At 46.4% G+C, this 24,170-nt stretch overlaps 2 protein-coding genes across 2 annotated transcripts in view; one reads left to right on the top strand and one right to left on the bottom strand.

Annotated features, from left to right (window-relative positions):
* PDHX (pyruvate dehydrogenase complex component X) overlaps window positions 1–12,909 on the bottom strand; it is a 105,794-nt gene extending 92,885 nt beyond the window's left edge. The window contains exon 1 of the mRNA XM_019552003.1: window positions 12,729–12,909. Coding sequence (XP_019407548.1) covers window positions 12,729–12,879 — 151 coding nt within the window. The 5' untranslated portion in view covers window positions 12,880–12,909. The remainder of the gene's footprint in view (window positions 1–12,728) is intronic.
* A 43-nt stretch (window positions 12,910–12,952) lies between these two features.
* Window positions 12,953–24,170, top strand: part of APIP (APAF1 interacting protein) — a 35,795-nt gene continuing 24,577 nt past the window's right edge. Inside the window, exon 1 of the mRNA XM_019551914.1 lies at window positions 12,953–13,027. Within this exon, the coding sequence (XP_019407459.1) occupies window positions 12,977–13,027 (51 nt within the window). The 5' untranslated portion in view covers window positions 12,953–12,976. The remainder of the gene's footprint in view (window positions 13,028–24,170) is intronic.

Below are 24,170 nucleotides of genomic sequence, written 5' to 3'. Positions count from 1 at the left end.
TATCTCACAAAGTGTCCCCATGCAAGGTCAAATACACAGGATATACCTGCCCAATTGTGCATGGGGATGGGAATGAATTCCTACCTGGCCACTCCAAGTGACTAGGAGAAACCCTGATGCATGAGATTTGATTATGGTCATTGCCTTAATGCAGAGCTGGAAATACTGTATGCATGTGGAGGACAACTGAGGCAATTTCTGTCCTCCCAAAAGTCATGAAGAAAGGAGATAAAGGGGCTCAGGCTCTCAAATTCTAAAGCCAAAAAAAGACCGCAACCATCAAGACTGATCCTTCCATGTATACAACACACAGAAGCTGCAGAACTTTTCCCCAGAGATGTATTAAAGGAGGGGTAGGTGATTTTTTGACATTTTGGTGAGCTGTTGCAGGCTGGGTGGTGGAGGGAGAGGAGGTGATATGGCACAGTGCAGTGGAGGGGTTGGGGAAGGACACACAATTAGTCCCACCCAGCCTTGGCCCATCTACTCCACACCCACTTCCAGGGTGTGGACAAAGCAGGTGGGAGCAGTCTCCATGGAGACTGGCCTGGGATCCCTGCAGACAGGACAGGGCATGCTCAGCAGGACAGATGGCTCAGCCAGACAGAGCCATGATCCACTTCCATCATGCAATGGGTGCAGATTCCACAAGCAAGGCACACCCAGGAAGTAAACTGCTGCTCTACCCCAGGCCCTGGCCCCAGCCCCAGCCTCATCAGCCCCCGGATGCTACTCCCTGCCCACCAGTGGCCCCATTCCATCCACCCGGCCAAGTACACCCTGCCTGCAGGAGTCCTGGGCTAGTCTCCCTGGAGACCCCACCCACTTGGCCACTCCATCCAGCACTTCTAGCAATGGTTGCATGGCAGATGGGCCGGGTCCACCAGTGGCGACACTGGCAGCAGCAGCTAAAAGGAGCCACCGCCACAGGTGCTGCTGGGAAGCTGAGTCTGGCCACCGCACTGCCCCTGTCCTGCCATGCACCCAGGGGTAACAGGACTGGCCACATGCACCCTGGTCCAAGCTGCACCCTGTGCCTGGCCCAGGCAGAGCCAAGGGACCTGCCACTGGCCAGATAAAGTTACTGGCATGCTGGATCTAGCCTGCAGGCCATATTTTGCCCATCCCTGGATTAAAGCTTTTATTTTAAAAATATATCTAGTATTGTTTTAAAGACTGAAAGGAGGCAAACACACCAACTCCCTTGATAAGCTGCTCCAATGTTTAATTCCTCCTTCTGCTAGGAAACTGAACAGATTAGTCAGAGCTATCCATGCTGAAAATGCTATCTTCACTTTAAAACAGGTGGATAGATGTCTGGCTGGGGTGTTATGAACCCAGCACTCATTCCTGCCCAGGGCAGGAGGTCGGATTTGATGATCTGTCCAGGTCCCTTCCAACCCTAGAAACTGTGAAACATTATTTTCCTATGGGTTACCATGGTTAAGATCCCCAAAAAAGGAAAGAGAAGGGAACAGAACTAAAGAATGCATGAAGAAATGATCCAAGGGAGTATAAAATAAATTAAATCTACGCCCCTTCTGAATTTTTTTAGCATTTATAACTTTTATAAATCTAAGATTGTCCATTTTAGTGTCAGAAGGTCATAGAAGAGGAAATTACTACTCTGGAAAAAAATAAATAGGTGTTCTGCCATGAATATTTAATATCTTAGGTATAGTTTTTCAACCTCTCCATATAGTGTGGGTTTTTTTGCTGCAATATTTCCAATTTATATTAAAGATTTAGCAAGCCTGGAGGCTGCAACGATCTTGTCATTTTAACATGCAGAGCATAGAAAAGGGTCTTTACAGATCTATACCTTAGGGGTCATGCTCCCTTCCCCACACAAACTGGAGAAGCAAGTGGAATTTATACATGGTTCATTTCCCAAAAGGTTTATAGCACAGAAATGTAGATCCATTTGCTCTGTCCTTCTACTGCCAAGTTAATTTTCTCCTGCTCCAAACCAGTTACAAAAACTGACCTCTCCTTGCTGGAACACTTAGATAATTGTAATTTTATTGTTCATTATTTTCACAACTGAAAACTGTGTTCACAGAATATTACTGATCAAGTTGTTATGTGTGTTGGTTTTAGCAGCATAGACCAGAAAAAAGAATCTTTGCTTCTTCTGATCAAGATCCTAATGCATGGGGAAAAAAATATCCTAGAAATATCTATAGCAATTTGCAAAGGATTTGTGAAAAGTTTTCAGAACATGGATTCATGACTTCCCTTGTGCAAGTCTTTTTTTTTTGTGGTATGATATGCTTGAGACACCTATAATTAGAGATACACTTGAAATAAGTTACAATATGTAGAACTGGCTCCAGTTCTAACAGCTGGTTCTGAAACAGCAGTCAAACAATTAAGTCAAATTCAGAATAGTACAGCACTGTAATGAAATTACTGCAACTGAAAGTCTGTCATGTCATTAATCTTAACTGGTGAAGGAAAGAAGAAAGTTCATTTTGAAAAGGGAGAGAAGGTGCTAAATTAGAATGTGCCTGGGCAGAAGAGCTCAAGGTATTCAGGGTGGGAATTCTTTCCTCACTATCAAATGAAGATGATCTGAGTCATAAAGGTTCACATAGTTAAGATCCCAGGGAAAAGAAAGGTTGGGATTAAGATGTGAATATACAGTTCAAAAGTTCTCTGAAAAGCAGAGATCTGTAGCTTTCCAATGAAAGATAGCAGTCACTTCTACATATGGTGACTCTCAAATACCAGATGTTAGAATTCTCTTCTCCAGTGGATCAGAAATGCCAGCACACACAGGCACAATTCCAAGATTTAACAGTAAATCCTAGATACACTTCTCCCTTGAGGAATATTAGCAACTCCCATTGATTTGACATATTCTGCCAGTCACTAGGCCAGTGCTTCCTGAACTTTTTCTTAGCATGACCCAATTTCCTCAGCATGACCCCATTTCCTCAGTAGGACCCCTCACTTCCAACCCACAGCTCCCCACCCCCATGACCCCCTGCTGATGTTGCGATCCCATTTGGGCTCGTGACCCATGGTTTGAGGACTGCTGCGCTAGGCTGAAAAAGGAAAGGATCCAAGCAGTACAGCACAAATCAAGGAAGATGAAATGCAGTGGGTGGCGAACAGAAGTAAAGGGAGGATTCCCAAAGCTCATTTAACTGGTTCCTAGATTCCAAAATGTAAATTATAAATGATTAAATAAATATAAGCAAACCATCTAGCTAAGTAAATAAACACACTCTTCATTTCCAGTACCTTAACATTAACATCATGAAAATCAGTTAAAGGGATGCTGCCAACTTAAATCACATTTGTTTGATATGATGCACCAAGTGCATGCAAATATATATGTTAGTGGGATGGACGCAGTGGTCCCTAGATGAAGTGTTATGCCCACATTACACAAGAGATTTTCTATGATTCTATGAGATTATCAATTATAATCATTATGAGCATCTAAAGCATAGTGAAAGCACCTGTACCTTTTTCATTATATTCCATGTACAAAATCATGTGACTAGCCAATTTCATTGTTCTCCTGTCATCTTTCCTTCTGGCTGAAAAAGGGTCTTAGCTCCCTGACAGGCATTACACTTAACATGCATTTAAACTGGTTAAAGTATAAAGCAGCTGTTAGGCCTGTGCAAAGCAGCAAGTATTTGCTTCAGATTCGGCTGATTCAGAGGGGCAGCGATTTGATTCAGTGATTCAAATCATTGTCCCAATTCGATTCAGACGATTCTGATCCAGAGATTCGACGGCGTTTTGGAGATTTGGCCATAGACTATACAGGCAGCAGTCCTTGACAATGCTAGACACAGCTACCTCCAGCTGGTAAGTCTCTTGTAGTGGTCAGAGTGGGGAGGGAAGGGGCGTGGGATAGATCAATGCCCCCACAACGAGGGAGGGATTGGGGCTAAGACAAGCTGCCCAGCTGGGGCAGGGGGGCATGGAGGCTGTGCGCCACTGGTCCAGGAGCTGCTCTTCTGGCAGCTTTTGCCACCAGTCCAGGAGGGCATCGGAAAGGGCGTGTGCCCCCGGATCTACGCAGGACGGGCTGGGCCAAGCTAAGCTCCAGACAGGCAACAGAAGGTGCTGGGAACAGAGGCTATGCCCCCTCCTGCCACTCACCCAGCTGGGCGCAGAGGTGAGGGATGGTGCCGCTACACTGCCTTGAACAAGCGGCATGCAGCAGCATAAGCCACTCCAGCCTTCTCACAACTCCTGGACCAGCGGCACGCAGTGGTGAGAGCCCTCCTCCCTAAGTCCCGCACCCCTCTGCCCCAGCTTCTCCCATGCTCAATCCCTCCCTTGCTGTGGGGACATTGTCCCTCTTACCCCGTCCAACCTCCTTACGTCCACCACAACAGACTTACCAACTGGAGGCAGCTTTGTCCAGCATCAAGGACTGCTGCCTGTATAGCCAAATCTCCAAACTGGTGCCGAATCTCTCCAAGTCAATTCGGAGGCTTCCAATTCAATTTGGACCTTTTAATGGGTCTCCCGATTTGGTGTGGATTTGGAGATTCAGCTGCCAAATCAAGCCGAACCTCCTCCAAATCAAAGCGACTACTGAAGCTTTGCATTGTCCTAGCAGCTGTATGTTCATGCAATTAGCAGCACAACAAAACAGGAAATAAGCCACAGAACTATTATACAAAAACATGTAATAATTTGGGAGTGGTTTCCATCGCACTTTAAATTGAATGCCTGGCAGGGTGGACCACACTGGGCTTTAACTGGTCCCGGTGCAGTCCCTAATTTGTCAGTTGATTGTCAGCTGGCTCTAGGACTGTACGGAGGTTCAAACTGATACCGGCGTGGTCTCTACCAGCCAATTAGCTAATTGTCAGCAAGAGTAGTATTCTTCAGGCAGCCCTGGTGCATTCTTCATTCTGCCAATGCTCAGCTGATTGTAAACTGACAGGGATTACACCAGGGCTCAAGCCCCAGTGCAGTTCTGATCTAGCCAATGATCAGTTGATTGTCAGCAGGTAGGGACACACTGGAGCTGGTATGATCCCTGGTGTGGTCCCAATCCTGCTGACAATCAGCTGGTCATCGGCAGGCTCCCCAACCACACTGGGGCTCAAACTAGCCACAGCGAGTCCCCAGAACTAGTGGACAATGAGCTGATTGTCAGTACCTGGCTTTCAACTCACCAGTGCAAGGTGACTCTCGGATTGTGATTCCAGGCCCTTGCACTGGCAACTAGGGCACAGTTAAAACATGATCCCCAATCCCAAAATTCACAGGTGTGATTCTTGGGATTAGAAATCATCTCACCTTTAAAGGAATGTCTGTCAGCAGCCTCAAACATCATACCTCTACAGAAACAGGAAAAACTTTTTGGGAAAAAAAAGGAACTCTGCATTCCTAGAGCCCTGCAGGGACCGCTAGAAGCAGCGAAGGAGCTGGCAGGCTCTGACCCGACCGCTGCTCCCTCTATCCCGGTGGTGTCAAATTCACCTTGTCTCAGGCCAAATTCAGACTGCAGGGCTCCTTACATAAAGACACAGCAGTAGCAGCTTACACTCTGGCTCAGAATATACGATGGTAGCAGCAGCAGCTCCAGATCTGACCTGAGGCATGCAGCAGTGGCTCCAGTCCCTACTATATGTATTGTGCCCCAGCCAGAGATGCAGAAACAAGTACAAGGCCCACAGTGAGAACCAGCAACCAGGAAAATAGGACCACATCAGTATCAAAATGTGAAGTGACCAGAGGATAACCAAAGCTTTAATCAGCCCTTATGCACCCTCCTGCTGCCAACTGTCATGTCTATCAGGGCCCGAGATTCTGCAACATGCCACGCTCCAAACTTGCAGTGGCCTACCAGTAGTCAGGCAAGCTAGATAGAGCAGCTCTATGGGACAGATCCAGCTTGCAGGGCATGTGTTTGACACCCCTTCTCTACCCTACATACAACCAATACATTGCACTTTTACAGCACTTTCATTTGGAAGTGTAAAGTGTTTTACAAAGTTGGGTTAAATCTTGTTTTCATATTACAAATGGAGAAGCTGAGGCAAAATGAGATTAAATGATTTGCCTGAAGGCACAGAGCAAGTCAGTGATAGAGGTGGGAATAAAACCCAGAACACCCAACTTAAAGTCCCATGATCTAGTCAATAAACAATACTGTAACTAAAATAACATCTATACCCCAAGCTTTTTGTTTAGCATACAGGAAGCACTTCATTCCATTACAAAACCATCAAAACCATGTGTGTGTGGATTTAAAAACTGTAGGTAGGGAAACTTGAGGGAACTGGGCTTCCTATTAAGATTTAAGAAAGATGTTAGAAATAGGATTTGGAAAGTTCTCTTTTTGCTAGGATGCTGAATATCATTATGATTTGCCATCTGCAAGGTTTAAGTACTAAGGCTAACATTAGCTGGAAGGTATCTAACTCTAATCTATTTTACTGCCAAACATAATGTGCACAATATTTGTATGTAATTATCTCTGATGAGCTTATCCTATTCTGGGACAGAAACATCTGGCTTCAAGGTTCTGTGAACAATCCCTCCAGACCTATATGATCAGCACAGAGAAGCTGATTTCAGAACATAAAGCAGTATGATGGGTTTCCAGGTGAATAGTTTAAAAGCAAATACTGCAAAATAAATCAAGTGATAAACAGAAATAGTTTATTGCTAGAATGCAGGGTAGCACATAGCGAATACATAAAGGGCCATCATTAAAAAAAAATCAATATTTACTAAACTACTAAATGGTGGCATCTGAGATATTTCCCTCAGTGAAGTTACTTTATAATTGAAATATTTGCATACCTGTGCTGTGTAACTCTTCATACATGATTTTTAAAACCAGCAACTCTTGTACATGGCACAAAGTTGATGTGCACCATTTAAAACAGCTTTCCCAAATTCTACTTACATCACTAAATAATTGTGAAAGCAAGTATAATTAGTGTTTGCATCAATGGTAGCCTAAGCAGAGTCACACAACTACCCCTAAATTGGTGAGCTTTACATCAAGGATTGTGTATTTTGTGTTTGGACAGATGCAAAAACTATAGCTCACAGCCTAGATATGACCCCCAAAGTGAATGCATCCAGCCTGCGGCACAGGGAATCAGCAATAAGAAGCAGCTCCATGTGTCCCCTTTCCTGTCCTGCACCATGTTGCTAATCCCTGCTCCTGTCCTCCCTGCTCTCTGACTACCCCCTCCCCTACAAGAGGCACTGCTTACTCTCTCCCTCCTATCCTAGATGGGTGCTATTTACTAAAGTTAAGCTGGTCGTCCACTATCCCTCCTCCTCCTCTCTCTTTCCCCTCTGTAGTGACACTGGCATCCCTGTACCTCAGAGGCAAGCAATTATTTTGAGCAGAGGGCTGTTTACCCAGTTTTGGCAGGCTGCCGAGGGCCGCATGGGTAGCCCCACCCCTTGACAGGTGCCCCAGCCCTGGTCATCATCTTGGGACCAATGCCCCAGGGCCAGCACTGGTGGGGCCTAAAGCAGAGTGCAGGCAGGCAGGGGTCCATGGAGCTGGGCTGGACTGCACCAGCAGGGAGGGGGGAGCTGGCCCGGCTCCAAACAGTCCCTGCCAGTTGGGACCCCGCGCTTCTGCAACCTTGCTCTGGGCCCCACTGGCACTGGCCCCAGGACACTGGTATGAGGCTCCCGCTGGCTCCCCGCCTGCTCACACCCAGTGCCCTGCAGTACAGGCAGGGGGCAGTGCACAGCCCTGACCCCCTGCTCGCCAGCAGGGAAGAAGTTGGTGCTGAGAGTGGGGAAAAGTGGCTCCTCATCTGCCCCATGGCCGGCGTCCTGTGCTGCAGGCACTCGCAGCCCACGTGGGGCTGTCTGGAGCAGGCACAGGCAGCCCCAGGCAGGCTGTGAACAGCTGCAGCATGGGGTGCCGGGAATGGGGTGGGTGAGGGGCCACTTTTCTCTGCACTCAGCACCAGCTTGTAACTCACCCCACTGCCAGCCTGGCAGAGAGGCTGGGTTACAAGCTGGTGCTGAGTGCTGGGGTGGTGGGGTGGGGGAACAGCCCCTCGCCCACCCCATGCCCAGTGCCCTGCACTGCAGCTGCTCGCAGCCTGCCTGGGGCTGCCTGTGCCTGCTCCGGGCAGCCCTGCGCAGGCTGCAAGCTCCTTCAGAGTGGGGCGCTGGCCACGGGGCAGGCAAGGGGCCACTTTTCTCTGCACAAGGAAGGAGCCCAGGGAAAAGCTGAGCATGGGGGGGAAGCGGCCCCTTCCCCACCCCACGCCCGGTGCCCCGCACTGCAGGTGCTCGCAGCCCACACAGGGTGTCCGGAGCGTGCACGGGCTGCAGCGCAGGGCACCAGGCATGGGGTGAGGAGGAGGGAGGGGAAGGGGGAGGGGGAGGGGGTCCCCCCCTCCCCCCTTCCCTGCCCAGGGTCTTCCCCATCCCCACTTACCTGAGCTTCCCACATTGGGGCAGCCACATGCTCTCAGCCCAGAAATCCTGGCTGGGGGGCAGGACCGGGTGGGCCCCACTGCTGTTGGAACCTGCCGGGCTTCATTTTTGACAGGAATCAAAGGCAGAGAAATATTAATTTTCCAAAAATTTTTTAGGGGCCCTGTGGGCCAGATTTTGCCCATCCCTGCTCTACCTTCTACCCTTTCCTCTCCCCTATAGGAGGGGAGTGGTGTCCCACATGGAACTGAGTTGCAAAAACCTGGCACATCAGACTAAAAGTTTGAGTTCCATCAACTTAGTACAGTTTTTAAAGCTATCAGTAATTAATTTAAAGTTCTTGCTGCAGTCATAAAATATCCATCCTTTGAGACCCCTTGTGCAATGCTACTCAAGGGGAACCAATGGCAGCATTAATTGCTGCTCCCCTGATGCCAGATATCTGGCACTATGGGCCAGATAATATATGGGTATATTCAAGTAAATATAGGTCAGATACCATATTTACTTGAATATAAGATGAACCTGAATATAAGATGACCCCTCCCCTCCCCAGTAACTAGATTCCATATGGAAAATTTATAAATGTGTTATAAATTTATAAATTTCCAGGTACACAATCTAAGTATTGGGGGGTTGTCTTAAATCTCCCTCACTGCTGCTGCTACAGAAGAAAAAGGCTGGTAGGAGCGGGGGAGGGGAGAAAGTGTCAGGTGGCCCCCTTGCCCTCTGCAGCCCCACTTCTTACCAATGCAGCCTTCCTGCCCCATTGCCACCTACAGCCCTCCCCCCTGTTCCCCTCAATCTCTGCTTATTGTCCTCCCCTCACCCTATTATCAGATGCTGCTCAGCTTGCCCTGTCCCAGAGCGTAGCACATGGAAGCACAGCCCTTACCTGGTTATGGAGCCCTTGTCTGGCACTGCTGATTGGCTGGGCAAAAAAAGGGGTTTCCACATGCTCCATGTCCAGGAGCTGACAGAGCTGAGCTGCAAGTGACAGTTAGAGAAAGAGAAGGGGGTGCATGGCAAGGGCAGCAGCTGCAGATGAGAAGTGGAGGTGGGGAAAAGGTAGCTGCTGTGTTTGTGACTGGCCCCAACCCAGGCTCAGGGCCAAAGTCAGAGCCACAGTAGCCAACTGCTCCCCACTCCACTTCTTATGCAAATATAAGATGAGGGGCTTTTTTCTCCCATGCTGATGGGGGTAGGGGAGGTGAAACCTCATCTTATATTTGTATAAATATAGTAATGTAGTCCTGCATGCTACAGCAAGCCTGCACATGGATGGATCTAGGTGCACAGGGCTGGACCAGTGCACTTGATCACTCACATGGACCAACCCTATGTGGGATCTGGCCCACAAACCAAGCCTTATCCAGCCTGCAGGGCTAGAAGCCTAGGTACCACTGCCTTATAGGTTACATTTTGTTTAATTATTTCTAACCCCTCCCTCCTCATAAGATTAAAGCAGAAGAACTTCAACATAATGCTCCTATGCATATATATTACTGTATTATATTACTGAAACAAATTATGTAGTACACCTATAAAACCTCCTAACAGCTATATAAACACTAATTTAAGCACAGTAATTGAAAAATAATCCTCTGGATTTCACTGAATTTATATTTTGATGCACTGGTCATAATCTATACCCATTGTTTACCTTTGTTTCATCTGCCTTAAAATGAGTACAACAAGGGCCTTGTTAAAGGAGAAAAACAGAATGAGCTGGAGATAAGGGCTTCAGCATCCTTTGTCGAAATGCTATTTCATAGCTATCTACAGCAATATGAAGTCCAGTCTGTTATATAACATTTACTACACTTCTGTAACCATGCTAAGATAACACAGCAATAGCCAAGATATAAAAACCTACAGCAGAGAGACAGATTGAATCCACTACATTAGGGGACCATTTCCTCTTTCTTGTGAAGAACACACAGCAATATTCTGCTTCATCAGTATTCTAGCCTCTTATTGAATCTAATGGGCAGACCTACAGTTTTTAGAATGCTAATTACCTGCTCATATATAAATGTAGTACAAACCAATTTGCTGCTATTATGAAGCAGACCTAAGCTTCGCTACTGTGACTAATGCAATTAAAGAAATTCAGTAGTCTACATACGGTATTTCTTAAATTTCATACTCAGTTTATGAAAGCACAGTAAGTTTATGGGACAAACATTATGTGAACCAAAGATGTATAATAGAGGGTTGGCCCAATGCCAGAATAAATTAGCCAGCAATTTTTTTCATTTTGGCTTCACTCTCCATCTCCCAACATACATTTTCTATATTCCACAGGGTCAGGTATAGCTCATTCCCTTTATACAAGGCTTATTAAAATGACAGCGTTCAAACTACTCAGAAGATAACACACTTGCACCATCTGCAGGCTAAACAAAAATATCTGCTATGAAATAGATGCAAACACTGCTGACTAAGGCTGAGATACTGATACTGTAATTACTTATTGAAACAGGAAATGGCACTTTTCTTTCACTGGTTCAAAATGTATCAATTTTCAATTAGCTCATGTTTACTTCTGGACTAGTTTTAAAACCTCCATAAATGTTACGGGTCTCGCATAAAAACACCAATTATAGGTTCAATTTTAGGAAAGAGCTTTATTTTTCTTCTGTATACAGGTAGATAACTACAGATAAAGTCCTCGAACTTCCAAAATCCCAAAGAGAATCAAATAACCAAGCAAAACACCCAAAAATAGTATTTATATATATGTATAAAGCAATCTCTGTACCAGTGGTTCTCAACCTGTGGTCCACAGGCCACACATGGCCCAGTCAGCACATGGCTGAAACCCATGTGACATCCTGTTAAATGGATACACAGGAAGTAAATTGTGGGGTGCAGCCCACATAATACATTGAGAGCTGCAAGTTTAGCCCACTATGGCAATAGGCATGGGTGACTGGTGCCATCTTAGTCAGGGGGGACATAAATTACCAACTGAGTGGTCGCACTGCTTCCAAAAGAGGCCGCGGCGCTTCCAGAAGCAGCGGCAGCCTATATTCAGCGCTCGCACTCCCTGGCTGGTGCTTTGGTGGGGGGCGCGCACTGGCACTCCCACCTGCCCCCATCACCTAAGCAGGGAGCATGGCCAGTCAGGAAGTGTAACGATGCTCTCAGGGTGTGCATGTGTACCCCAATGCATCCCCTACGCATCACCACTGGCAATAGATTGAGAACCACTGCTGTGTACTAAAGGTCATTTTTCCTAATGATCAATATACTGCAGTCACTGCTGCTCCATAGTAAGAGTGCCCTCATGCTGGGGCTTTGCTACTGAAGCAAATGAGCAAGGTCAGTACCACTCATCATGAAGGTGGCCCAGCTCATCTGTAAGCCCTGTAACCCATGCTCCTTATATCCCAGGTACCCGAGATGAGGCACTTCCACCAGTCACTGCTCACCTGTCTAGCCTTGAAGTGTCTACAGGGCTTAAAGGACTGTTTTAACATGTATGGGGAAATTATGGGCCAGGCCTGCCGTGGAAACTATAAGCCCCTTTTAGTACTGGGGGCCACTAGTGATGTGTTACAGATTTCTTTGGACAAAATAATAACGAAAACAGGGACAGGAGTGGAGAACAAAGGTTCAAGGCAAGAGTGTTAAGAGGGGGACACTGAGCAGAGCACACCACAGACAGTGCCCACGGGGCTGTGGGTGAGGAGTGAGAGGCACCAGCAAGGTGGGGAATGGCAGGCAAGCAGCTGTGGGCTGGGAGCAAGGAGCACCAGGAGAGCTGGGCAGGAAGGGGGCTGTGGGTTCCTGCAAGCAAGGGGCTGCAGGGGCACCAGGAGGACTGGGGGTGGGGGGCAGGGGGCTGCAGGTCGGGAGTGAGGGGTACTGGGAGGGCAGGAGGATGCAGGTCAGGACTGAGGAACCCTGGGAGGGCAGAGGGCTGTGGGTCGGGAGTGAGGGACACAGAGAGGCAGGGGGATGCGGGTCAGGAGTGAGGAGCACCAAGGGAAGGGGGGAGGGGACTGTGGGTCAGGAGTGCAGGGAACAGGCAGTGTGAGGGGACGCGGGTTGAGAGTGAGGGGTGGGGAGGGAGTGCAAGTGGATGGGGGTCGGGAGCGAGAGGCTGCACCAGGGACACGGACGCGGCACGGGCATATCCGCCCCGCCGTGTCCTCTTTTCTGAACCTGTACATCCGGGACGCCCGGCTAACCGAGGTGCTGCAGGCTCTAACGAGGGAGCATTAGGCTGTTACTAAGGGGTCGGGGGGCTGCCCCCGCCCCGAGCCGGCTGCCCACAGGCCCGCTCCCCGTCCCCGGCGGCCCGCACTCACCGCGCAGCGCCGCGGCCCCACGCAGTAGCCGCCAGCCGGGCAAGGGCAAGGGCAGGGACCGGGGCCGGGCAGACGGGGGCAGCCCCGGGCGCGGGCCCAGGAACAAGCGACACAGCGCGCGCCCTCGGCGCGCCCAGCAGGACGCGGCCATCTTCCTCACGCCGGGCTGCCCGCGCCTTGCCTGCAGGACCCCGGCCCCGCCCCGCCGGCGGGGCGGAGCAAAGAGGTGGTCCCGCCCCCCCCCCAACATGGCGCAGGCGGCGGCTGAGCGCGATGGGGGCAACCGGGATATGACGCAGGTAACACCCCCCCCCCCGGGAGAGGGGAGCAGGGCAGGGTTCTGGGGGCAGGTGACGGGGGGGGGCATCAGCTCCAACTCCAGGCACAGGGCTGGGCCGCGCCACAGCAGCCTCCTGCCCCCTCGACAGTCCAAGACGAGAAGCCTTACTCCCCCTGACAGAGGAGAGAAAACCTCGTCTTGGATTTGAGTAACTGTGGTAACATGCAGCACATGCCATCCTGTACAGCGCATGTGGTGGGTGCATGGGGCTGGGAGACAGCAGATTAACCAGGCCAGGCCAAAAAAAATTAAGATGAACCCTGATGGGAGATGGGGGGCAGGTGGGAGCGCGCCGCAGGAGTACCCCTTAGTCAGTGAGATCCACCAGAGGAAACCCCCCCCCCCCCCATTGCTGACTGGTTGCTGGGTGGGCATGTGCCCCCCCTGACTAAGGTGGCACCAGTCGGCCATGCAGAGGGTAGCCAGTTTGGTCTACAGGCAAAAAGGGAAGCAGCTCTGGGTAGAAGTTATATCTTTTATTAGACCCACCAGAAATTTGCAAACAACAACAAAAAAAAGGCTTTATTATCCTTTATTGTTTACATATTTTGCAAATTTCTGGTGGGTCTAATAAAAGATATCACCTCTACCCAGACCAACCAGATATTTGCAAATTGCCTAAATAATAAAGAATGATAAAGAAATGTTTTTGCAAATACCTAGTTGGTCTAATAAAGGTATCACCTCTCATAGACCAGGTGGAAGGCAAGGCAGAGGTACCTCTTAGGCTCCCTGTGGGACATTACATCCCGTATACAATGAACTGGTTATTATCACACAATAAACTTATACCGGCCACACATGCAAAGTATAGTTTAAAAACGACTGTTGAATTATGCAAAGAGCCAACCAGCCAAAAGTTGGTGCTTAGAAATGCGTAATGGCTCCAGAGCTGGTATTTACCCACTGTATCAACACCCCCTGCAGTGGTTTTTATCTCACTGGATCAGAGATTTTCTGTTCAGTAGAGTCCTCATCTGCCACACAGGATGCGCAGGGTTGATTCCCAGATGCTTAAACAGCTACAGCCATAGAGGCACCTGTCTGGACTACACAGGTACTTTGGATTCTCTCTCAATGGCCCAAAGGGTAGGGGTGCATCAATAGAGATTTTGGGGGCCACTGCCAATAGCCAATTTTTAAGGAGGCATATCGGCCGATACTGATCGGTGCAGCTGGTAAGTTCGTTGTAGTGGATGGGGAGGGAAAGGGATACGGGGAGCAGATCAACACCCCCGCAGGGAGGAAAGGAGTGGCACAGGGGCTGGGGCAAGCGGCACACGGGACAGAGCTGTGGCTTGTCCGGGGCGGGGGGTAGCTCCCACCACTGCATGCACTGTAGGAGGGCATTGGTAGGGGGAGCATGTGCCCCTAGATCTGAACGGGCTGCCACTGCGGGCTGGGGCTGTGCCAGGCTGTCCTACTGCATGGGGGCTGCAGGGATGTGCTAAGGGTAGTGGTGGCACTAGGAGGGCAGTTACAGGGCAGGGGAGCTGCAGCCACCCCAAGTTTTGCCGTAGCACCCCCTGTAGCCCCCTCGCACCACTGCCACCCGCCCTGAGCGTAGCCACCACGTGTCAGGAGCGCAGCCTGAGTGCAGTCCCGCAGCCCGAAGCACAGCCTCCACACACCAGGAAGAGCCCAGTACAGCCCTGGCCGGAACCTGCAGCAGCAGCCCCTCCCCCATGCACAGGTCCAGGGGCGCATGTCCCCCACAGCCTGTGTCCTGCTGGGGTGCACACAGTGCCGGGAGCCACCCCCTGACCCCGTGTCCCTCTGTCCCACACCCTACCCACCCCAGCTGGGCAGTGACTGCCCCTGCCCCACTCACTCGCTCACTGCAAGGGGCATTGATCTTCCCCCCACCTCCCTGCCCCTTCCACCACAACAAACTTAGTAGCTGCACACAGCTCTCCATGTTGCTGGGCTGTGCTCCTTGCTGCCTCCGTGCTACGCTGAGGCTACAGATGACCTAAGCAGTGTATGGGGCCTCACCCCTGCGCACCCCAGACGTGAAGAAGCCGGCAGCTATTTTGGTGCTTTTATCTAATAGCTGATTGAATTGGCTTTCACTAAATGTGCCAAAAGCTGTAATACCCAATCTATACAGACGCTGTGGAGTCAGGTTGAACTAATGCACTGCTTCTTCTGGTAGAGCGTGGGGGGGGGCTTTTTGGGGGGGGAGGTTCTGTGACTGTCAGCGCCCTAAAATGCTACCATGTCCTGCCTTCTGTTTGGTACTTGTAGTAGCCTACTAACTTATTTGAAAAACCCCTAAAACATCTAAAAAAAAAAAAAGTTTTTTAATTTAGAAATGGAAACACCGCTGTGGAGATCCTATTTCAATGACTTAACTATTAGGCTATGCCTGATGTAGCGTGATCTCTTATGTAAATGAGTTACAGTAACTGCATAATAATATATACATATTTTTTCTCTTTTAATCGTTCGTGATGGGTTTTCTAAATGGTAACATGAATAAGATTTGAACCCCGTTTCTGGGCCTTTATTACAGGGTACTCTATATTCACACTGTATAAGTGCATAATTTATCTAATTCAAGGCTGTCAGAGATATGGCCTATGGACCAGATGTGGCCCGTGGAACTGAAATGCCTGGCTCCTGGTGCTGGCCTTGAGTCTCAGGTTGATCCACATACAGCACCACCGGATCAGCCCCACACACAGGCATCTGAAGGGTTGGGGACTGCTCTCCTCCACCCCAACATGCCAGTTCCTGTCCGAGACAAAAGCTACACAGGACACCTGCTCCAGCCAATCCAGGGCTGGTGCCACATGCAGTAGGAATCCCAGACTAGCCAGAACTGATGCAGCATGCAGGGGGAAGATGGCCTTGGGTTCTCTCCATGCTGGATCTAGTGGCTGGTTGGGACCCCTGCCTTTTGCAGCTTGTGTCCCAGATGAGCAGGAGCAGGCCTTGCATGTGGCTTGTCTTGAATCAGCTGGAGTAGACGCTGCATATGGCTCACATCCCAGAGAGGAATTGGATCTGGCATGTGAGGAAGGGTGGTCAGAGTTTGTTTTATGCAATTAGGTCAGGGGTGTCAATGCCAGGTACAGTTTTGTTACAGTGTAGAACAATGGATAATCAATATGTGAATAACTAGTACAGGTGCACTGATGTATTGCACCGATAAAGGGGAAAATTGACATTATCAGCATTCGGCTTTTTTTGGTCAATGTGGCCGATAACGTTGCTGATAAATGCTGTTGCATATGTGCAGCCTCAGTGTGCACACAGCCAGGAATGCAGCCCAATCGCTTTGAGAGCAGCATCCCACTATAAGTCTGTGTGGGGGAGGGGGTGTGGAGGGGGCAGATAAAGGCCCCTGTGGTGAGGGAGAGAGTGGGCCTGGGGCAGGGGCATGGGCAGGTGCTATACAGCTGAGGCAGGGTGGGAAGAGGATGGAGCAGCCCAACCCTAGGGCGGCAGCCTGCCCTTGACCCGTGCACAGATCTAGGGGGGCACATGCACCCCATGCCTCTCCTGGGGTGTATGCATTGGTGGGATGGTCAATAATCAGCCATTGGTATCAGCCCAAAAAAAAAAATCATTAAAAATTGGCGCACCCCTTAATAACTGGAACTTGCTTGTCTCAGTGATATGTTTCCATTGCTGTTACCAAAAATTTTGGTATGTACTACTACTTCGAAAGACCAATACTTTAAAAAAAGCCACAAAATTCCAAATTGCTTAGTTCTTAAGCTATTAACTCTTAGACTTCCAAGATGTGGTCTGCCAACAGCTACTTAAGAATGGCTAATATAACTGTTAAGGGAAAACAGTAAGCAGTGATGACAGCTTTTTACTAAAGTTTTAGAAAGGATATCAGTATTGAATGGAAGTTGCTTGCCAATTCTCTAACGTTCTAAACTCTTTTTGCTTTTGTTTCTGTACTACGGGCAATTTTTTAAACACTGGTTATAGTAAGTGTTTCTCTTGGAACTGTCATTTCATGGATATAAATAACTAAGTTGAGTAGCACAGCTGCTAATCAGTTGCTTCTAATTGTTGGAATAAAGAAGATTTAAAGGATAAAAGGAAAGGGAAAAACGCACAGAATGCACAACTATTACAGCGGGGGTGCAGCAGAACAGGGGAGCAAAGTAGCTGGGTTCAGGAGAGACCCAAAGTGCTGCAGAGCACAGAGCTTACCCAGCTGGGGAAAAGCTGGCTCAAACAGCAGGGCTTCGCCATCATTAGGCTTTGTGCTGCCCCTGAAGGGCAAGATCCCCAGAGACCCCTCTGTCCAGTGAGCACCCAGCTGGCTTGCAACCCTAGCACAACTCCCCAGGGCCATCTAAAGCGTGATCTCACAATGGAACCCTCAGATCTCGGGATTTTTTTCTTCTGATGCATGTAGAGCAGTGCCCAGCAAGTAAGTCTTCAGAGGGGAAGTGTGGGGTGGAGGGATGGGCCGGAGGGTGGGGCAGATTGAGGCCCCCACAGTGAGGGAGGGAGTGGAATGGGCTGGGGTGAATAGGGTGCTGGGGCGGGTCACATGAGAGCCATGGGAAGCTCGTCTAGAGGTGCAGGGCAGGGTGCAGCTCCCCGGCACTGTGCACACACTGAGGGAGTTATCAGGGGCATGTGCCCCCCAAATTTGTGCATGGGGAAGAGACGGGCTGTGGGCTGAGGCTCTGCATCCTGCTGCCTTTGCCCCAGGAACAGCAATATGCCATGTTGTGCCTCCTGCCACCAGGCTGGCAGGGGACATGTGGCTAGTGTGCAGTTCCTGGGACAAAGGCAGCAGGGCACAGAGCTCTAGCCTGCAGCGGCCAGCTTATCTCAGCCCCACACGCAGATCTGGAGGGAACATGCCCCCCCACGTCTCACCCAAGGATCCGTGCAGCAGCAGGGAGCTGCACACCACCCCGCACCTCTCTAGACAAGCCACCCGCAGGTGTCTCAAGACCCACCCTGGCCCCAGAGCCCATTAATCCCAGCCCCTACCATACTCCCTCCCTCACCATGGGGACCTCAGATTGCACCCCTGCCCCCCAAGTCCCTTCCTTCTCCCCTCCACCCCTTCCTCTCCACAGACTTACCTGCTAGGCACTGTCTGTGAGTCTAATTTTTTTCATCGCGCAACTAATCGCCATCAAATTTTTTTAATCATTTCACAGCCCTAGTAATTGGCAGAACATCTGATGAAGCTACAGCAATACAGGTGCAAATACAATGTCAACTGGAGCAGTTCCTACCCAGTAAAAGAAAGCAGGCTTTCAGCTGAACATGTATTTTGCCTTGCTTGCTCAGAGGACATTAGTATCAGGAATTCTGGAGTAAATGACTTCAAAAACCACCCTGAAACTAGAAAGCATGTCAGTTGGGCTGAGGCCTCAACACCACAACAGTCAGTAAAGGGTATTTTTAGTCCAGCTCAGCAGACATTTGGGCAGAAGGTAATATAGTTTTTGTATAAAGCTCTGACCTGTTAGAAGTTAAATAAGTGACTAATGGGATTTATAAACAGACAGTCAATATATATTGGTTATACTTAAGAACAGCATCTCATGATTTACATACCAACTCTTGATTTTTAAGAGTTTATCTTGATTTTTGACCCAGTGGAGTTAGCAATACTGTACTTTTCCATAGCAAAGCCAGCGCACTACTCACATGTTCATGTGCTGGGAGCCAGCATTTGCACTGAAGATATCAGTTTACCACTGTTGTCCACCCACAAACCAAAGCACCAGCTCCAGCTGGGACACAGTTCTGCAACCCAAGCTGAAGCCTGGGGTCCACTCCCAATTGAGCATGAAAGTCCTATTTCAGGAAATGCGCTTCTGGAACACGTGTCCATCTGGACCCAGGCAAAGCCCTCTGATTCCCACACTGAAAACCAGACATGTGGCAATTGTATAAGAACAGGATAATTGCCTGGGCTGGAATTGGGCGAGGGCATTAGGGCTGAGGTTCCTTTTCTTCTGAAAATGGCAAGAGTATCTTTAATTGGGATTTCTGCTTTACATTTTATCTGAAAAATAGCTGTGCCAGCAGCACTGAGATTCTTAATGTCCAGCTGGGAGTCTGATTTGGTATGCAACTCGGGAGCAGCAATCCACCCTCTGAACTGTGAATCTGTAGCGGTTGTGTTGTGATTAGAGTTTACTTGTCAAATTTTGATCTGCCCAAACCAACATTCAACAGGATTAAAGTCTACATGGCTGCAAGAGAAAGTGATTAACCTAAAAGAGTTTAATTTTTGGAAACACTTATGGCAATACAGAAATCTAAATGATACTTTCTTAAATATGAGAGCTTGTTAAAACTTCTTTCAGTCTGATTTAATAAGAGTTGTATCTTTCTTGACACCGCATACTTTCCCAATCCTGTTTCCTGCATACGAAGTAGTTAACTAAGTGCCATAACACATCAATGCATGTTTATTTAACTCTACATGTAGAATCATTTTGTCTTTCTTGAATGTTAACATAAAATACTGTTAGGTAAAAGAAGCAACTAAAACCTGTCCTTTTCTGAGTAGGGGATAAGGAATCATATGTTGGAAAAATGTATTTATGTTTTTTTATTCAGTAAGACAGATGCTTTTAAAAGCAATTGAATTTATAGTATTGTTATCTAAAGAAACCTGGTGATGATTAATGCAAGTTGGTATGAAATAGGAGCTGTATCATTTAATCTGTAAAATATCTAGATTTTTGCACTTTATAATCGTTTCCAACAGAAATATGAGTTGTCCCTAAGAACATATTATATTCCTTAAAAGATAACTTTAATACACATTTACCCCAGTGTCCAAAAAGCTTTCTAGATTCATTATAGTCCAGGTTTTAAAATGATCTGTAAAAGATGTAGGAATGGGCTTAATTAAAATTATCACAGATTGTCTAAACTTTTTCTTTAGTTCACTCATCAAAAGGGGGAAGGGAGGGAAATCTTGTGTACCTAATAATCAAACGCTCTTTCACAAAAGCAGCAAGATGCTTTGGTCCTTTTCCTTTCAATTCCATGCAAGGAAAAATTTTCACAATGAAGCTTTGCATCTAACCATCACCATTGGTTTTCCTCTTTAAATATAAAAAGTCTAATCCTTTTTCCAGCAGTGTAACGAAGTATCAGTTCATGCTTACAGCAAATAAAACACTGTAATTATGGATCTATATGAATCATACTGTATTAGATCTGATTAATTTTCTTCTCTTTTCACAGTAACTATTAAAACCTGGTAAAATAATCACCCTTTTAAAGAGGTAAAATCTTTCAGTGAAGGAAACTCAAGGCTAAAGATTCCTTACAACTTTAATTGTAATATCCATTAGATTCATGTAGCTTATAAAGGCTGCCTTTCTGTCTTTGCTCTGATTGGAAATGTTCTACTAAGTATATTTTGATAAATGAGACAAGTATAGTTCTCAAATACTCATTCTTCCAACTATACCATGATTCTGAAAATACTCTACCAATAAAGCTTTCCCAATAAAGAGCAAGTGCTTCTATGAGTTCAGCATCTGAACCCTAGTTTTGTTGTTCACTACTTTACTGTATGTAAAAATTATGGTCACATTTAATTTTGATAATTCTACCAAATTCTGCTGGCAAGCCCAATCCTCAGAGCAATTTCAATTTTGAGTTTCAATATAAAACTATTAGAAGTAACTGATGTATCTACTGTAGTATTTGTATTTTTATTTTCAAATAAAATATCTCCCTTTATATATTTGACGGTATACACTTATTAAATAATCATCATACATATGTCCATAAAAGTCTGTTATTTAATAGATGTATACATGCATGTTTAAATTATGAATGATCACTTTATTTCTAGCTGTTGCAGATTCTCTGTTTTGCAGAGGCTGTTACAAAAATGCACAAAGCTGTTTTATTTAGTTTGTCCAGTATTGTAAAAAAAATTGCCAGGAGTTTTAAAAAACATTCACTTTCAACAGACTTCATTTAAAAAGAAAAGGAAAATCAAAAACATTAAATAGTTCCCTATAACTTTGCAACGAATTTCAGAATTCCAAAACACACTCCATATGTTTCCATGATCAACATTAGCATCAAGCTATTTAAACAAACAGGTGCTGTGTTGTTCTATGTTTACATGGTTATCGTCCCTCTCATAAAAATTGAAACTCTCCATAAGAACCACAGCTATTAATGTACGTATAAAATAGTTGGCAATTGAGCACACATTCCAGGATTATTCTTTGATAAATCTGGACTAGCTGTCATTTGTACAGCCACTTTAAATCTAAACACAGAAACCACTGTAGCTCTCATTTCTTATGTTCTCATTTCTAATGTGCTTTTGAAAACATTACTGGATCTGTTTCCCTGTCATGTAAAACAAGACAAGGTAAAAGAAACTGCTTGCTAAAATGCACAACAGAAACTGCAGAAGATTATAGATATTTAATTCAAGCAAAACTAAAGTGTATTTTATCCAAAGGAGTCCATGTTGGAAATGCCTAAGCATTTATTTTTACAGTGGTGAAAAATAAGCCATTAAAATTAAATTAGTTAAAAAATCTAAGATGCCATCAAGGGCCAAATTAGAAGTTAGTTTTAAAATGAATTTTATATGAGATTCCCATTAACAGCTGCAATTTAACATTCTTCATTTTTTGTGGTCTGGCAGATGTCATGCAAATGCACACTGAAGCAACTCTTCAGTTTGTGTAAATCAGCATAGTTCTACTGAAGCAGGGACGATTACACTTGAGTTGCACCAGCAGAAGATCTGGCACATTAATTTTCTCACTCAATTGGCATAGGCAATCCAACTCTTTCTCGTGCCTTTCCTGCTGTCATCATTTTAGCCTAGTTTTTACACACACTCCAAATTGCAAAGAAAAGTATCACGAATTTCCGTGAGCTCCAAAAGATTGCTGTTTTATATTGACAGACTGTGCTTTATAAAATGAGCTTCTAGACCAGTGGTTTTCAGAATTCCAATCACAACTTTGTGTACAGCATCCAAAATTAACTAAAATTGGTTCTTCATGAAAAGGACTATATAAGGAACAATAGCCAAATTGGAACAATAGCAATACCCTCTGAAGTTGAAGCCAACTCTTCAAAGGTAGATGCTTAAGAAACAAGTGCATTGAAGAACATGTTACTGCATTGCAGGTTCAAGATTGAAGTACTGATTCAGGCTTGATCAGTTTATGAAAAGGATGATATGATGTGGTTATTTGCATCTTTGTATAAATATGCATCTTACTGTTTGCAAATAAATTCCCGATCTGCACCCAAGAACATGAGGCTGCATGAGAGGTGCTAAATAAAATATTGATACCATTTTAAATTCTAATAAGTTACGGTTTCATCAGCTTCCCTAACATCGGATACATAGTGATATTTACCCAGCAGATGCTGCAACTTTTTATGTTTCTTCCATTTTTTAACTGTACATCATGCTAAAAGGCCCCTGTGTTTAAGAAGTTGAATAAATAATTGTGTTTTGAACCATTAAGGAAATCTGAAATATTCTGTCTTAGATGAACTATAAGTTTGTGTGCGACAGTCAGCCCCCTTGGGAACTAGATAATTGTGCAATAAATACAATACAATATGACAATAAAAAGAAGCTTAACAATCACTCATAAAATGAAAAATGTTTTTCTCTTAAATATTCCAGTGGGACAATATAGATGCTAACTAAAAATGTGAGGAAATCTAATGCTAAAAATGGATAAACGTGAAGCCACTGAAATAATTTGGTGAAGTGAACCTTCTTCTTTGGATGTTATTATTTGCATGCTAATTCACAAGACAATGAAACGGTTCTAATACTTACACAATGTGATCCATATATGGCCATAATTATAGTAATTATGTCTCACAATATAGTCATAATTGATAATTCATAGCAAAGTTCCTAATTAGGAAAGTAGGCCTTTGGAAAATGATTAAAAATAATTAAAGTCCTGAGCTTTCCAAGGCTTGTTAGAGATAGAATCTATTATTTGTACTTTTAAAAGCATGCCAAAAATAATGTAGAGATGATGGACAGTTATATGCATATTCTTGTGCATTAAATGGTAACTCTTCTTTCTAGGTAATGGTTAAATCAGAGTAGATTCTCTTGAAATGGGCATTAGCCTTTGTAGCTTGGTGTTCAATGTTTGAATAAGCAAACCCAAGGAAGGAAAGTGTATTTAAAGCATAGTAGAGGAAATAGACTCAAAATGGGTGATACCTTGCAATTATGACTGATTCAGTATGGGGAAAGGTGATGGGCTGGCATTAATCTTTTTTTTTTTTTTTGAATATCAATATAGATAGGCCTGATAGATGGCCTGCTGACTTCAGTGGTCTTCGGATCAAGGCCTTTGCCTGCAAAGGCTCACCTGATTTTCTGATTTCATGCTTTTTAAATGCCTAGAGTAACACACATGAAGTGCCCAAAGTAACTCAGCTTATGCTGTTGCAGTTTTTTTTCTATAACTAAAAAGAATCTTTTTATATAGTGCAGGGATGTAAAAATCATCCAACCCCATACACCAGATGAGGGGCTTGGGGCCACTGTGCAGACAGGACTGGGCTCATAGACCTGTCCCACTCACCAAAGCCAGCACACACGGATGGTCTGGAATGGGTACCTCATGCAGTGCACATGCCAGCCCTATGTGCCATGTGCAGTACATGTCAGCTCCAGTCTGGGGCTCACACACACAGCCATCAAGGAGCTTATGCTTCATGAGGTGTCCATGCCAGACCAGTTACACACACCACTTGCAGTACATGGAACTGGGGCCACCGTGTACCATATGCAGTGTGCAGGGCCGATCCAAAAGTTACAGATCAAATCTAGCCCACCGGCTATCATTGACTCCAAGATGAACATGGGTCGGCAGTGTGGAGAGGCAGGAAGGCCAGTCGCACTTTGGCATGCATCCACAGATGCATCTCGAGCAGGTCCAAGGAGGTGATCCTCCCCCTCTATGCAGCACTGGTCAGGCCACAGTTGGGCAGGCCCTATGAGGAGAGGCTCATAGGGCCTGCCCTGTTCAGCCTCCACAAGAGAAGGCTGAGGGGGGATCTTTGTGGCCTGTTACAAACTAGTCAGTCAGAGGGGACCAGCAGGCATTGGGGGAGTC

This window comes from Crocodylus porosus, unplaced genomic scaffold, assembly GCF_001723895.1.
Source record: "Crocodylus porosus isolate Cpor-Errol unplaced genomic scaffold, CroPor_comp1, whole genome shotgun sequence".
Classification (NCBI taxonomy): Eukaryota; Metazoa; Chordata; order Crocodylia; family Crocodylidae; genus Crocodylus; species Crocodylus porosus.
Note: the sequence above shows the minus strand (reverse complement) of the source record. Positions and strands in the feature narration are given on the sequence as shown.